We start from the raw sequence: 16,022 nt of genomic DNA, 5'->3' as shown, positions 1-16,022 counted from the left end.
CCATCAGACATCATCTCTGTCAATTTCTGCCTCCCCATCTGTCTTGTTTTTCTTCCTAGAGGAAGGTTTGTTTATCAGTGAGAGAGTTCCAGACTGCGAGTAAAGAAAATCCCAATTCAATGTGGTTTCTGTGCTGGAAGTCCAGATGGAGGGCAGGCTCCAGAGCAGGTTGATCCAGTGGCTCAGCCATCTCAACAAAGATCCAAGATCTTTTCATCTCTTTGCTCTCATCCAGGTGTTGGCTTCATCTGGGAGATAGTGGCCCTCATGGTTATAGGATGGCTGCCAGCAGCGGTTGGGGCTACATGCATCCTCATTCACTCTGAGTGGGAGAAAGATGGATTCCTGCAGCTCTCCCAGAAGAGTGGGAGCCTCCTTTCTTGAAGTTCCACCAAGTGCCTTTTTAGGCCTCATTGGCCAGATCTGGGTCACATGCCCATTCCTGGACCAATTACTGTGTCAGAGGAGCCAGGATTTTGCCACCTAGCTTAGACTAATCAGGCTCAGCTAGAGCATCTTCTCCTCTATCCCAGAGCTGGATCTGGGAAGAAGAAAGGGGGATGAAACTTCAGGAAAGGACCTACTACATCGCATCCCAGATATTTCTTGTGAATGTGGGTCAATTGAAAAAAATGCAAAGTCGAGAATTATGTTTTATGGGAAAACTTACTGAGAACTTAAGCCTGGGCTACAGCTTCTGTTATAGCTCTGAGGGACTGCTCTAAAGAGGTAAGGGATGTGCCAAGGATATATAGAAGTTTTTGCAAACAAACACAAAAAACAAAAAAACAGGTAGTTGGAAAGTAATCAAAAGATTACTATTAATTAAAGGAAAACAATTATCTCAAATTAATGAATTTATCACTTTTGTGTGTATGAGATGATGCAAGAGTCTAGGATTATTGAAATCATTCTTTTGATATGCACCTTAGCTATCCCAGACCAGTATCCTACTCCTTCCCGTCCTGCGGGGGCACCATTGTGGGTAGCTTCAGAGGCTGCTGGCTTGGTGGCCTCAACATCCTTTGTCTACTGGCATGACAAGGAACACTGTTTGTCCACACTCAGAACTGAAGACTCTGCTGCCTGTGCAGGTTCCGTACCACCTGTCTGAATTCCTCTTTGACCAGCTGCATTGTTCAGCTTGTTTCTACTAGTTCTTTCCCATCAGCATTTCCAACTGCTTTAGTTTTTACTTTTTCAGAACGAAACAACGCCTGAGGTCTTCTCAAGCTACTGTAATCCTATTTTCTCATCCCCTTCAGAGGGGGGGGTTGTTGAACTGCTGTAGTCTTCCTAGCATTATACTGAAATTCATCTTTAAAAAGTAGTTTTCAAATATAATTCTAAAAGAAACAGGTACCTCTATGATCATAGCAGCACTGTTCACAATAGCCACAACATGGAAGCAGCCTAAATGTCCATTGACAGATGAATGGATAAAGAAGACGTGGTACATGCATACAGTGGAATACTACTCAGCCAGAAGGAGGAGGAAATAACGCCATTGCCGCAACATAGACACAACTAGAGATTGTCATACTAAAGTGAAGTAAATCAGAAAGAGAAAGACACATATGATATCACTTGTATGTGAAATCTAAAATATGGCAGAAATGAGCCTATCTACAAAACAAAAAGAGACTCACTGACATGGAGAACATACTTCTGGTTGCCAAGGGGGCAGTGGGGAGGGAGAGAGGGACTGGGAGTTTGGGGTTGGTAGAGGCAAACTATTACATTTAGAATGGATAAACAACAAGGTCCTAATGTATAGCACAGGGAACTACATCCAATCTCCTGTGGTAAACCATAATAGAAAAGAATATAAAAAAAGAATGTATATACGTGTAAAACAAAAAACAAGTTTTTTCAAAAAAATTTATTTTGGTAGTAGTGTCAATACACAGACCTAGAACAAAACTCAAAAGCTACAAAATGTTAAATAGTCAAAAAGTGAGTCTCCTCACTACCTCATCACCCCAGCCTCCCCTACCCCAGGGTTGACCTCTGTTAACCATTTTCTGGTGCCTCTGCCCTCTTATCCGAAGGCCCCATGACTTGCTCTAATGCTCATGGTCTTGGAAATTGTGCAGAAAGAGTAGAAACTTTGCACTCATATTAAGCTCATAGAGCCTGGCTCAGTAATAGCTCTGTCAATCATCAACCACCCCTTCTGTTCTATAATTTTGACTTTCCTTCTTTGGTGGCTTTTCTCTCTCAACCTTTTAAAAATATTCCCAGACCATGGGACCCCCTTTAACTAGCCTGCCTTCTCTTCTGCCTTTACTATGACCCTGTGACCCCCTTCTCACTTCCATTTCCTGTCTAATCCCTGGGCAGCCTGACATGGCCCTCACTGCTCCGGTAAAACGTCTCAGAGCTCTCTCTCTCTCTCTCTCTCTGGAAGTGATACCTCCCTTGTGTGAATTTCCATAGCCCTTTAATGATCATTTTTTTTGTGACCTTCCATTCTCTGACTTGGGTAGAGCTGTCCGCGTGCCTCCTTCATCTTAGCATCCCCACAGCATCTGACCTGGTGCCTTAAACACCATGCACCATGTGTTCTCGCTGAGTGGCAGTTGACTCAATGATGGGATGATTCAGAGACTGTCTGGTCATCGTGTACAGCAATCCAGAGCTTGGGTGGATCAGTGAAAATGCAGAGGAAGAGAAACCTGCAGTGACTTGAGGCTGGCTGGAGCGGGGAGGGAGGAGCAGGTTCTCAGCTGCAGTCAGCCCTTTGGTCTCGGAGGATTTGTCCGAGGCAGCAAAGACTCCCAGGATTTCAAGCACATCATGCTGGGTGCCTGATAGAATTTGCGGAGCCCCTGGCCTTTGCCCGGAAGTTCAGAGCACAGTCTGTCAAGTGAGGCTGGTGGTTGGAGTCTAGCACAGAACATGAGGATCCAGGTCAGGGTGGGATGGCCAGGTGGAAGTGCCCAGTTGGCATTCCTTCCTGGGTCTGGAGCTTGGAGGAGAGGACAGCTCACCGTGCACGATGTTGGAGCCTTCAGCACAACGGTGGTCTTGGAAACCTTAAGAATGAGAGGCACCCCTCCCCTACTCGGGGAATACAGGGAGGAGAGAAGACCAGGGGGACAGGGTTGAGCATGGGGGAATGTGCACTGCCAGGGTGCAGGATGAAGAGGGAAAGCGGTGAAGGGTGAAAAGGCAATCTTGCTGGGAGGTGAGGGAAGACAGGGAAGGAGTGAATTTTAAGAAGGTCCCCTCAAGTATCAAACAGGAGTGAGGTCCAGGAGAATGCAGCCTAGGGAAAGCCCTTGAATTTGGCGAAGATCTGAGATGACCTGTAATGAGGCAGAGAGGTTTGGTAGGGAAACCCAGATTACAGCTGAGCTGGAAGGGTGAGTGGGGAGAGCAGACGCAGCTTGGAGTTGTGGGGTGTCGGCTGATTTGGGGGCAGTGGGCACCATCAGGAGCAGAGTGTCCTGGAGGGCAGACAGCAGAGGACACCCAGCTCTGTAGTGGGGGCACAGCAGGGAGCAGGGTGTAAGTCCAACTCTGTACAAACTGTAGCGTTCTCGTCTACTCAGAGCATTCCTCAGATTTTTACATCTATCTTAAGTGTTTGTATTTTGGATAGCATACATTCACATGATTCAAAATTTTAAAGAATTTCATACAAACACTTTATCCTGAGAAGTCCTCTTCTCTCCCAGATACTCTATTCTCATGCCCCAAGGCAGCCACCCTTGCTGGTTTCTTGTCTGTTCTTCCAGAGAGAGTCAAAACATATACAACTATTTTTTTTCCTTCAGCCATTGCCCCACCCTCCTTTTTTTGTTGTTGTTTTTTAACATAAACTAGAGCACACATCTTACACTGGTCTGTATTTTTCTTTTCTCACCCAACACTGTGTCTTGGAGATCAGTCCCTTCCAATACATAAAAAACTTCCTTGTTCTTTTTTTTACAGTTATGTAGCATTCCATTTTCAAAGTATTCCATAATTATCTAACCAGCCTGCTATTAACAACATGTACTTTATATTCAGTCTTTTTCTGTTACAAGCAAGGCTGCAATAAACCTGAGTCATTTCACTTATTTATGTGCTTTGAAAATGAATTCCCCCCCATCCCCAACAAAGAATATTTGCATGTTAAATATTTCCAAGCTGCTCTCCATAAAGGTTGCCTGTTCTCCTCATCCTCCCGCAACATATGAATATGCCTGTTTTCCCATGCCAGCCAATGTGAGGTCAAACTTACTGATTCTTGTAAATGAGTGAAAAACATTAGATTGTCCTTCCTGATTGGTTTGCAATCATCATGCCCGTTCCTCGAGTGGGAACCCAGCACTTGCCCTCATACCTCCCACCTTGAAGTTCCATGGTGATTTTACATTTTCTTCTACCCTCCTTATCTCAAAACAAAAATTTTTTTTTCTGAGTTGGCAGAGCATATGTTCTTAATCTCAGAATCCCATCATCTGATCTCTAGCTCCAAACACTTAGCTTCTCTGCATCCAAGACAGGGAGAGCAGGCTCACTTTGTGACGATAAGTTGGTCCCCAATTAAGTTTTTGAGTCACTTTGCTGTTCTGTCTGTCCCTGTTCTGCTGTCTTGAAGCTATTCCTGTTCCTTTGTTCGTTAAAATGGCACCTCTACAGGGCTGGATATATAGTGCATTTTATCAGAAGTTCAAGACAGCCGGGCACAGTGAGACAACTGAAATGGAATTTTAGACATTCTAGAAACCTGTTGCCCACCCCTCCGCTGGGCATATCTCACCATTTCCTTTCTCTCCATACTTCAGCCTCCTCATAATCTACATACACATTCCCCTTTCTACTCTTTCCTCCCATTTTCTCTGCTTTCTGCAGGTTCTCACCCTGAAAGTTTTAGCTACTAAATTGCAGAAGAGTTTAGCCATCTCTTTGACTTGTTTTTTTGTTTTTTTTTTAGCATTGTCCCACTCTTTGTGACCCCATGGACTCTACAGTCCATGGAATTCTCCACACCAGAATACTGGAGTGGGTAGCCTTTCCCTTCTCCAGGGGATCTTCCCAACCCAGGGATTGAACCCAGGTCTCCCGCATTGCAGGTGGATTCTTTACCAGCTGAGCCACAAGGTTTAGTCTCCTTATATTTGGAGATTTTCCAGTTATCGTTCTGTTACTGATTTCTAGTTTTAATTCCTTTGTGGTCTCAGATCGGACACTGTATGATTTATGTTTTTTTAAACTTGCGGAGGTGTATTTTATAACCCAGAATGTGGCCTGTCTTGGTGAATGTTTCGTGTATGCCTGAGAAGAATGTGCATCCTGCTGCTGCTGGGCAAAGCGGACTGCCGATGTCAGTTCTGTCCAGTTGATGGGTAGTGTTGAGTGCGAACGTGTCCTTCCTGATTTTTCTGCCTGTTCAGTCTGTCCGTTTATGTTAGAGGGGTGTTGGAGTGTGATGCAGCTGTGATTTTGGATTCATCTATTTCTCTTCACAGTTCGTTCAGATTTTATCTAATGTAGTTTGGAACCCTGTTGTTAGGTGCACACATGTTGGACCTTGTTATGGAATGCCCTTGCAGTTAACATAGATACTTCTGCTTTCTTTTGTTTATAATGTTAGCATGGTATATTTGTCTCCATCCATTTACTTTTAATCCATATGTGTCTTTATATTTAAAGTGGATTCTTATAGGCAACATAAAGTTGAGTCTTGATTTTTGGTCCCCTCCAACAGTCTTTATCTTTTAACTGATGCATTTAGACCATTAACATTCAAAGTGATTGCTGATACAGGTGGATTAATATTTGTTATTGTGTTCTATTCATTGACTTTGTTCTTTGGTCCTATTTTTGCCTTCCACTCTTCTTCTGCCTCTTGTGATTTAAACTGAGTATTTTATATGGCTCCATATTCTCTTTTTTCTTAGCATATTGGTTATACTTCACTTTTTAAACTTTTTTTGTTGGTTGTACCAGAGCGTGCGATATACATTTACAACTAATTCAAATCCACTTTCCAATAATAACTGTACCACTTCACAGGTAGTGTGAGTACTGTAAAATAACAATAATCCCGTCCCTTCTTCTTGTCCTGTGGATCAGTGTTGTCTTTTATTTCACTTATGTATATGCATTTACATAAACATAAATATATACATAAGCATAAATAATTCAGTACTTTGTTGCTGTTATTATTTTATCTAGATCAATTAAGAATAAGAAAAGTAAAGTTTGTATTTTACCTTCACTTAGTCCATCTTCCTTTCTTTAGGTAGATCTGAGTTTCTCACCTGTAATATTTTTCTTCTCTCTAAAGAAATTCTTTTAATATTTCCTGCAAGGTAGGTCTACTACAACAAATTCCCTCAAATTTTCATTTGTCTGAGAAAGTCTTTATTTCTTCTTCACTTTGGAAGGGTAACTTCACAGGGTACAGATTTCTAGGTTGGTAAGTTTTTTCTTCTTGATGCATGAAATCTTTCAGTCCACTCTCCTTGCTTGTATGGTTGTTGAGGAGAAGTTGGATATAATTTTTATCTTTGTTCTGTAGGCAAGGTTTTTTTATTACCCCCTCTGGCTTCTTTCAGGATTTTTTTTTCTTTATCTTTGCTCTTCTGTAATTTGAAAATGATATGCCTAAACATCATTTTTTGGGGACAGGGCATTTATCCTGTTTGGTGTTCTCTGAACTTCCTAGATCTGTGGTTTGGTATCTGACATTAGTTTAAGGAAATTCTTAGTCATTATTATTTCAAATATATCCTGTGTCCTTTTCTCTCTTTCTGGTGTTCTCATGGCATGTGTGTTACACCATTTGTAGTTGACCCACAGTCCTTGGACATTCTCTTCTTTTTTAAGTCTCTGTTCTCTTTGCTTTTCAAGTTTTGGGGGCTTACTATTGAGATATCCTCAGTTTTAGGGATTCTTTCTGGTGCCGTGTCTAGTCTACTAATAAGCCCATAAAAGGCATTCTTCATTTCTGTTACATTGTGTTTGATCTCTAGCATTTCTTTTTCATTCTTTCTCAGGATTCCTCTCAATTTCTTACATTGCTCATCTGTTCTTAGATGTTTTCTATTTTATCCATTAGATCCTTATCATAGTAATCACAGTTGTTTTAAATTCCCAGTCTCAGTAATTTCAACACTCCTGTTATGTCTGGTTTTGATGCTTCTGTCTTTGTTCAGATTGTGTTTTTTGTCTTGTTATGGCTTGTCGTTTTTTCTTGATCTCCAGACATGATGTATCATATGAAAGGAACTGCTTTAAATGGGCCTCACATGGTGGGGAGGTGTAGGGGGAGGGGACACATTCTACAGTCCCATGATGGAGTCTCAGTCTTCTGGTGAGCCTGTGGCTCTGTACTGTGAACCATAGACGTATTTTTCAGTTTATTTTTCTTCCCCTCTTAGGTAGGGGAATATGGCTAGAGTGGGCTAGAGTTGGGGGTCTCCCTTCTCCCACATGGAATTCTAGAGTAGCCTGGAGTTTTGTACGGTTGACCCTTGAACAGTAGCAGGGTTAGAGATGCTGACTATCTGTATAGTTGAAAATCTGCCTATAACTCATAGTCCACCCTCCATACACACAATTCCTCCATATCCAGAATTCTGCATCCACAGATTCAACCAGATGATCTAGTACAGTGATAATTTAGTATTGAAAAAAGTCTACATACAAGCACTGTTCAAACCCATGTTGTTCAAGGGTCAGCTGTTTTTCCCTACCCTCCAGTCAGTTAGGGTCTAATAATACCCCAGCAGGTTAGGGTCTGGTTAACTAGTTTCCTGTGAGGACAGTCTCCTTAGGAAGTACTAAGCCCTGGTATATTTCAAGAGTGATGCTTTTACCCAGTCTTGTTGGAAACCTGAGAGGAAATGTCTCCAGTATTTACTGTGAGAACCTGGTCAAGCTCCTGGAGGTAAATGTCACGAAATTGAGAGGGTCGTCCTGTGACTGGGTTCCTCTGGAGTTTTTAGGTCTCAGAGTTGTCCACACTGAGCCCCCGGTCACTCATCTGTCACCGTTCAGGCTTTCCTACTGGTTCCTGCTGTGGTTTCCACTCTTGAGTCTCTTCTCCGCCAAGTTATTCTCTGCATTAGTCCCTCTGTTTCTCCAGTCGTGGGGGCAGCAGTTTGCCTCATGTTCTCACCTCTCTTAAGGATTCTAGAGGAGTTAGTTTTAGTCCGTTTTTCAGGCTGTTTAGCTGTTTATTTGTCAGGGTAGAGCGGCAACTTTCAAGCTCCTTACGTGTGAAGTGGGAAACCAGAAGCCTTCATCTGTTTAATTTGCAGTTTCCTTTCAGAATATGCCTTGATGCCTCATGTAAAATGAACAGACATAGGTGAAATGGTCTAGCAAAGTCATTTTTCTCAAAAATGAAGTTCTTTCCCAACGAGGAACTCAGTTGTTAATATGTCAGCATTTTCACACGTATCTTGTCCCTTGTTATCAGTTTTGCAAGGGAATGTTGTCTAAACCAAATTTGAAAGCACTTTCAGCCAGACACTATGCAAGCCAGGTTTACAAGTGTGTACATATCATTAATTATTAAAATGGAAAAAGTGACTTGGCTTCTTAAAATAAGGAAGCTGTTTCTTATCCTCATTCCTCTCTTAAAGCTAATAGAAACCTATGATCCTCATTATTTTCTGTAATGTAGTAATTTAGTAGTTAATCTTAGGAATGCCATAAATATTCAGCCTCATAAGGAGATTGCTTGTTTCCTTTTCTGAGTGAAAGAAGAAACAAATATTTGATCAGCCTCATAAGGAAATTGCTTGTTTCCTTTTCTGAGTAAAAGAAAAAGCAAATATTTGATCAGATGTGTATTTTGGCTACTCAGTACAGATTTCTCTAAAGACTGCCCTTCTGCTTTTTGTGTATGAGACTATCAAAAATAAAAATTAAAAGCTAGACTTGTAACCCAGAAGGCACTAACTGGGCTAAACGGCCTGTTGTCAGTTGGGCATTGTGGCCACAAGCTTAGAACTACATTTCCCAAAGTTCCATTTCATGTGTGAATTTGGCCAGTAAGAGGCGCTCTCGGGAGATTTGGAGGCTGAAGAAAGAAATTTATTCAGAGGGCACAGTTGCTCTTCCAAGCTTTAGGCTGCAGATGCTCTCCTGAGGTCTTGGCTTCCAGGCAAACTCTTGAGAATCACTTGGTTGATTGCAGTAGGAGATGGTCAGTGATGGCTTCTCTGGATTTAGCTCCCCAGTGGTTGAAATGGTGATGTAAACCTCTGATTCCCCATGTTAAAACTCTGTGCTTAGAACACATTACTGAATCCTGACTGGTACCTTGAGCAGTTTATAAGTTATGTAACAACAGTAGTACAAAGTCAAGGAGAGAGGAAGTGGAAGTATACTGTTGTAAGGTTCTTAGTTTGAAATGGCATAATGTTATCTCAGTCATGACTCAGCGACTGAACAACAACTCTCATGAACACAGATGCAAACATTTAAAATAAGATTTTAGCAAATAGAATCAACAGTATATGTAAAGGATAATACATTATGACCAAGTGAGGTTTATCCTAGGAATGAAAGGTGTCATTGTATCAACAGACCTTAAGAAGAAAAATATCACATGATCATCTCAACAGACACAGAAAAAACACTTGACAAAGTTAGACCATTTATGGTTTTAAAATGTAAGCAAAATATGAATAAATGGAAATATCCACATCCTGAAAAAGGATATCTACATAAAAATCTATAGCCAAGATCATTCCCCATGGTGAAAGAACAAATTATGTCCCTGAAGATTAAAAGGTAAGCAAGATTGTCCTCTCTTACTGCTCCTGTTCAAAATCATACCCACCCAGTGCAGTCAGGCAAGAAAAATGAGCAAAGCACATACAGATTGGAAGTAAAATCATCTCTAGTTACATCTGACTCTATGATCTATGTGGAAAATCTAGTAGAATTACAAAAAAACTGCTAGAAGTAATAAGTGAGTTCAGCAAGATTGCAAGATGCCAAGTCAGCATACAGAAATCAGTTGTATGTCTATATTCTCACAATGAAATTGGAAATGGAAGGTAAAGAGTATTTTCATTTATAAATAAAATTTATAACAGCACTAAAAATCATAAAAATTTAAATATAAACTTAACAAAATGGGTGCAGAATCTATCCACTGAAAATGACAGAATGAAAGAAATCAAGGACCTAAATAAATGTATATTTATGCCATATTCATGGATTAGAAGATTCATTTTACTGAAGATGTTGGGTTTTTTCCTCAAACTTATCCATAAATTCAATATAATCCCACTCAAAATTCTGGCAGGAATTTTTATTTTATTTCGTTTTGTTTATCTAGTAATTGATTCTAAAATTTATATGTAAAGGCAGGAGAACTAGAATTTTGAAAAAGACAATTCACAGTGATGGACTTCCATACTTACCATAAAACTATGGCTGATTCATGTCAATTCATGACAAAAACCACTACAATATTGTAAAGTAATTAGCCTCCAACTAATAAAAATAAATGAAAAAAAAAAAAAAAAACTATAGTAATCAAGACAGCTTCCACCAAGGTACAAAGGCATTTCAATAAAAAAAGGTTGGTCTTTCTCAATAAATGATATTAGGACAATTGGATATTGTATGCAAATAAAACAAAACAAAAAAGCTTGATGGCTTCCAGAGAAGATGACCCGTGAGCTGGGTTTAAGGACCCAGTATATTTAAAGACAGGCCTGGCATACCCCTGCCTAGTTGTACATAGTTGATACAGCCTGTGAAATGATCAGACACCTTACCAGTGAAGATTTATAGACGGCAAATAAACACGTGAAACAGTGCTCAACATCATTAGTCATTATTGAACTGCAAATAGAAACCTCAGTGAGAGACCACAACACACCTATTATAATGGCTAAAATAAAAAAAGGAGAAGACCTGATGATACCAGGTGCTGGCGAGAATGCAGAACCACTGGACCTTTCAGACATCAGTGACAAGAATGCAAAACAGTATAGGTATAAAGGTACACTTTGGAAAAAAACAGTTTGGCAGTTTCTCATAAAGTTAAGCCTATACTTGCCCTATGACACAGCAGACTCATACCCAGGTATTTACCCAAGCTAAATGAGAACTCAAAGCAGGACATGACTGTCTATAGCAGCTTTATTCATAATTGAATAAATTATGAATTCATCTGAACCAGCAGCAGCATATTCTTCAGGTACCAAATGGATAAACAAGCTATTATGACTAGTACTCAGTAATAAAAAGAAATGATTGATACATGTAACAAAATAGATAAAGAACACATTGTTTTAAGTGAAAACCAGACCCAAAAGACTGCATATTGTGATTTCATTTTTATGATATTCTAGAAAAGGCAAAACTACTGGGATGGTAGACAAGTTGATTGATGGTTGCCTGGCAGGGGAAACAGTTGACTGCAAAGGGGTACAGGTAATTTTGGAGGAGGTGATAGAACTATTCTCTATCTTGATTGTGGTAATGTAAGTGTATGTTGGTCAGAACCCATAGAACTGTACACAAAATGGGTGATCTTTATTATATGCAAAAAAAAAAAAAATCTAGCTGATAGCATCAGGAAAGGCTTCATAAGGTTTAAGATGCCCAAGTCTTAAAAGCTTTGAAGGCATCCCCCTGTGGACGGTAGGGAGAAGCTCCTTCCAGGCAAAGAGAACAGAATTTGCAAAGACTCAGAGGGAAGAAAGAGTCCTGTGTTGGAAGGTCGGAAACCTAAAGTTACACGTGGAGGAGGTGACTGAAAGGCGGTGCTGGAGAAGCAGGCCGGTGCTGGGTTGTGGAAGGACTCGTGTTTGGTAGAAAACATGGACTTGGATTTTTTTTCCCCTTCAACTGTTTTCTTACAAACTGTCTCACGGTTTGGGCTGCTGAACAGTGCCACAGAAATTCTCATGAAGTTCGGAGTCTAGAAGTCTGAGATCGGCTGAGATATGGGGGGGCCCCCTTTATGGGCTGCAGACTGCTGACTCCTCATCGTGTCCTCACGTGGGCAGAGAGCAGGGAGAGGAGTCAAGCTGTCTTGTGACTCTTAGAAAAGTACCAACCCCATTCATGGGGGCTCTTCCCTCATGACTTCATCTCACCCTGATTACCCAGAGGCTCCACCCCCTACTGCCATCATATTGGGGGACAGGGATCCCAATATGCCTTTTGAGGGAAGCAGTCATTCAGTCTGTAACAGTTGGGAAAATGAAGAGCTTTCATCAGGGGAAGGACTTAGTTTTCATCTGAAGCATCTGCTCTGGCAGGCTGGGGTAACACCCATGGGAAGGGTGAGACCGGGGAGGGGGGGAGGGATTTATCAGATCATTAGGCAGGAGGCAAAGAAGTCCTGAGCTAAGACTAGAGCAGTGGATGCAGGAAGGGGGGCAAACTGTAGGAAATGGTGACACCAGATGACAAAGGTGAAGGAGAGGGGAATCTAAGGGGGACATTCGAATTTCTGTGCATGGAGGCATCCAAGAAGAACTGGGTTTGAGGTTTATATATAGAGAGAATTTTTATCAGTTTAGATTATAGTAAGTTGTTATATAACTTGGAAAACTTGAGTTGATTTTTTATTCTAATACTATATGCATTGTACCCAAATAATGAGTAAGCTCTTACAGTAGGGTGAGAGTGACATTAGTTGGAACCCAGAAAGCCAGGGTGGTGAGGGGTCTGAATAAGGTCACCATGTGTCCATGTGCCCTCTCCCCTGAATCTCACTGAGCACTGTCACTTCTGTATGACTCTCCGCTGCATCAGATTTGCACGTCCACTGGAGGAGAGAGAGAGGGAGGACAGAGGTACCAGACTAGGGCTGGGTGCAGCTTCAAGATGAAGATCTCTCATTAGCGGGGAGGAGGCAGTAGAAGTGGGTGGAGGGCCAAGTGTGCAAAGAGCCTTTTCCATGGATAACACAGGTCAGAGCAGCCATAGAAATATTTTGGGGGGAGCTGACTTCTCTCCATCCCTGCATTTCAGGGAGTCTCATTCTCCTTCCCCTGCTGTGGCTTCTGTGATCCGTGTTGGCTCCTGGCTGGCTTGTCTGGTCCCTCACTGGTCTTGCCCACGTGTCTGTTTTGCTGTTCTATGCTATCTACGCAGACTGTTTTGTTTGGGGGGTGTTCTTTTAGATTTTGATAAATGTTTGTTGGATTTTAAATTTTGTCAGAATGAAAAATATTTGGTCTTTTCAGTTGATATTGTACTCAAGCCAAACAAGCTCAGTATCTATACACGGCAGGGGTGGGGGGGGACACAAATACTCAAGTTAAACATTGTAAGTATGACCCTGGACCATTTTTAAGCCCCACCTTGATCCTGTGTGTTTCAGCCCGAGAGGAAGTTTGGGGTGGTGGTGGTCGGCGTCGGCAGAGCCGGCTCTGTACGGATCCGGGACCTGCGGAATCCACATGCTTCCTCGGCATTCCTGAACCTGATTGGCTTCGTGTCCAGGTGGCTTTGCTTTATGCCCTGTAATTCCCCAGGAGCTGGGTGCATGGATTAGGGTTCTCCAGACCCCAGAGAGAGCAAGCCAGCTCAGGGGTCATTCCAGGGAACTGTGCAGGGGCAGCCCCACAAGATCTCAGACAGGTCTGGGAACTAAAGAGTGCTGGCCCTGCAACCGGGATGTGCAGTGAGTCATCCTATAGGGGACTGCAAAGGCTGAGGCGGGGGAGGCGAGCACCGGGCCTGACGGTGACAGGAGGGGCACAGTGAACACACGTGGGTTGGCCTGAAAGAAGGCTTGAGGTGTGTTCCATCAGTTAACCATGACAGCCTTCCCAGGGCCCTGGGCTTTGTAAGCCTGACCAGTTATTTGACCTCAATGCCAATATCAACCTACTTGACAGATACAGAAGCTGAACCACAGAGAGGTTAAGTAATTTGCCTGATGTCACACAGCTGGAAAAATTGAAGAACTGAACAATAGCGCACGTCTATCTGATTCCAAAGCCCGGCTTTTAAACACCATGTATTCATTTCCCCTATGATAATTCTGAACCCTGCTTGTAGAGATTATCATTTATCTCCTGTAACTCAGCCAAAACCTAACTTTGACTGCTTTTCTTCTTCCCTTACTCACCCTCAGCTCCTCCTTGACTCCCACCACTTCCACACACACTACTTACAAAACTCACACCATGTAACGTCAGTTATCAGCAGTCATTGTGAACCGGAGGTGGGCCCTGTATCAGCCCAGGCATTGAGGCAGAGAGCAAGTCAGGCAGGTCTCTGCTTCTTAGTGTTTTAGAGAAATCACCTAAATGTCAGTACTTAGATGAGCATAAGTGACCATCATGATGGTCCATGTAGAGGTTCTTTCATATTTTAATTTATGGGACCTGCTTTCTTCTCGTTTGCCTGTCTCAGAACCTAGCCCTTCCTTAAGGACTTAAAGTGAATTTGGGGGCACAGAGGCAACCCAGAAGTGCTGGCCACCTGCCCTTGGTCAGTCTTCCCCTCCCAGGAGGATTCTAAGGGAGCAGCACAGATGGGAGACTTGATGTCACGATTAGCAGTACTGTTCCTTCTCCTGCTCCCCTGCCTGCATCTGGAGTCTCATGTACAAGGGCTCCGGGCTGCAGGGGGGGCTTCTGCTTCCCCATCAGCCTTCCTCTGCCAGCTGGTGCTATGCCTAACCTACCCAGGTCCCATAGGATGGCCAGCTCACCCTCCCTTCCTCTCGTTTTACCAGCCGCCTGCTGTTACCACACTGTCCCCTTGCCACATGCTCTGTTCCTCACAACCTACCTGCTGAGACCTGTCACCTCCCCAGGAACCCTCTTCTGAAACCCTGAATTGGGTGTTCCTTGCCTTCCTGGAATCTCCCACTTGCACCCTGGCACAGCATCCCTCCGGTTATTTTTATTTGGCCATGTTGCACGGCATGTGGGATCTTAGTTCCCCAACCAGGCATCAAACCCGTGCCCCCTGCATTGGAAACACGGAGGTTTAACCACTGAACCACCAGGGAAGACCCCACCTCCTGTTAGTCTTGTGTTGTGGTTATGTAGTCTCTTCCTCCCTCTGTCAGACCGAGCTTGCTAGAAGCTGAAGACTTTAGTTCATGCCCCACTGTTGCAGAATCCAGTAATCGAGAAACCCAGCACCATACTTGGAGAATTGGAGAACTCAAGTTTATTATGCTGGTGGGCCCAGAGGAGTTAACACTCTAAGCTCTGAGCCCTGAGCAAAGGGGTTACAGAGTTTTTATAGACAGACTATAGTGGGCAATTCTGGCTGCTACTTGGCTGGTTTAAGGGGTTTCATTAGCATGGGAACAGCAGTCAAGATGGGGAGGGGGATGCCAGACCTTTACATGGACAGGCATGATTAAGCAGGTTGGCAGGGCTGGGCAGTTGCAAAGAGCAGGACAAGGGTGAGTGAGATAAGCTCCAGGTCCTGGTGTTGTCTTTCTGAGACTACGTGACCTACGTGATCCAGACTTTGCAAGGAGCAAGCTGAGTTACAGGGGCAGAACAAGCCGGAGGTTATGTAAAATTTTAACTTTTCCTCTTCACCACATCTTCCCTACTGGAAAGGCACAGGGAGGCAAGCGGGAGGCATTGGTCAGACCAAGCAGTGCAGATGGGTGGCCCCCACAGGAAAGAACCTACCAGGATGTTCTTCAGCAGCCAAACTCCCCCAGCTGCCCTCTGGCTGCTGCCACTTAAGGGGGCTCTGCGCTGCCCCAAGCCTCCTGCCAGCTGCCCCGTTTCCTCTGTGACAACCTTTGTTGGAGGACTGCTCCTCTACTCCAGCCTCAGCCCCAGGGCAGCCAGGACTCTCAGCTGTTCTAAAGCCGGGGTCCTTCTTACTGTGTGGGAGTCAGAAGGTTCAGGCTCCTGTCCTTCCCCTACTACCAGTTAGCTGTGGAGGCCCTGCCTCTCTGGGCTTCGTCAGCTCTGCTATAAAGGAGGCAGTGACGCCCGCCTTCTGCTTGACGGACACAAGGCCGTGATGTCCGTGGAGGAGCTCAAAGCCCCATAGCACTGCGCCCCTCAGAGGTGTTAGAGTCTTGGATCTGGACCTACTACTACTAGGTT

At 43.3% G+C, this 16,022-nt stretch overlaps 1 protein-coding gene across 2 annotated transcripts in view; it reads left to right on the top strand.

Moving 5' to 3' along the window:
- BLVRA (biliverdin reductase A) overlaps nt 1-16,022 on the top strand; it is a 49,549-nt gene that overhangs the window by 16,106 nt on the left and 17,421 nt on the right. For both annotated transcript variants that reach the window (XM_065938745.1, XM_065938746.1), the window contains exon 3: nt 13,307-13,428. In XM_065938745.1, the coding sequence (XP_065794817.1) occupies nt 13,307-13,428 (122 nt within the window). The remainder of the gene's footprint in view (nt 1-13,306; nt 13,429-16,022) is intronic.

The sequence above is a fragment of the Muntiacus reevesi genome, chromosome 6, assembly GCF_963930625.1.
Source record: "Muntiacus reevesi chromosome 6, mMunRee1.1, whole genome shotgun sequence".
Lineage (NCBI taxonomy): Eukaryota > Metazoa > Chordata > Mammalia > Artiodactyla > Cervidae > Muntiacus > Muntiacus reevesi.
The sequence above is the reverse complement of the archived record's forward strand: the minus strand, read 5'-3'. Positions and strand labels throughout refer to the sequence as shown.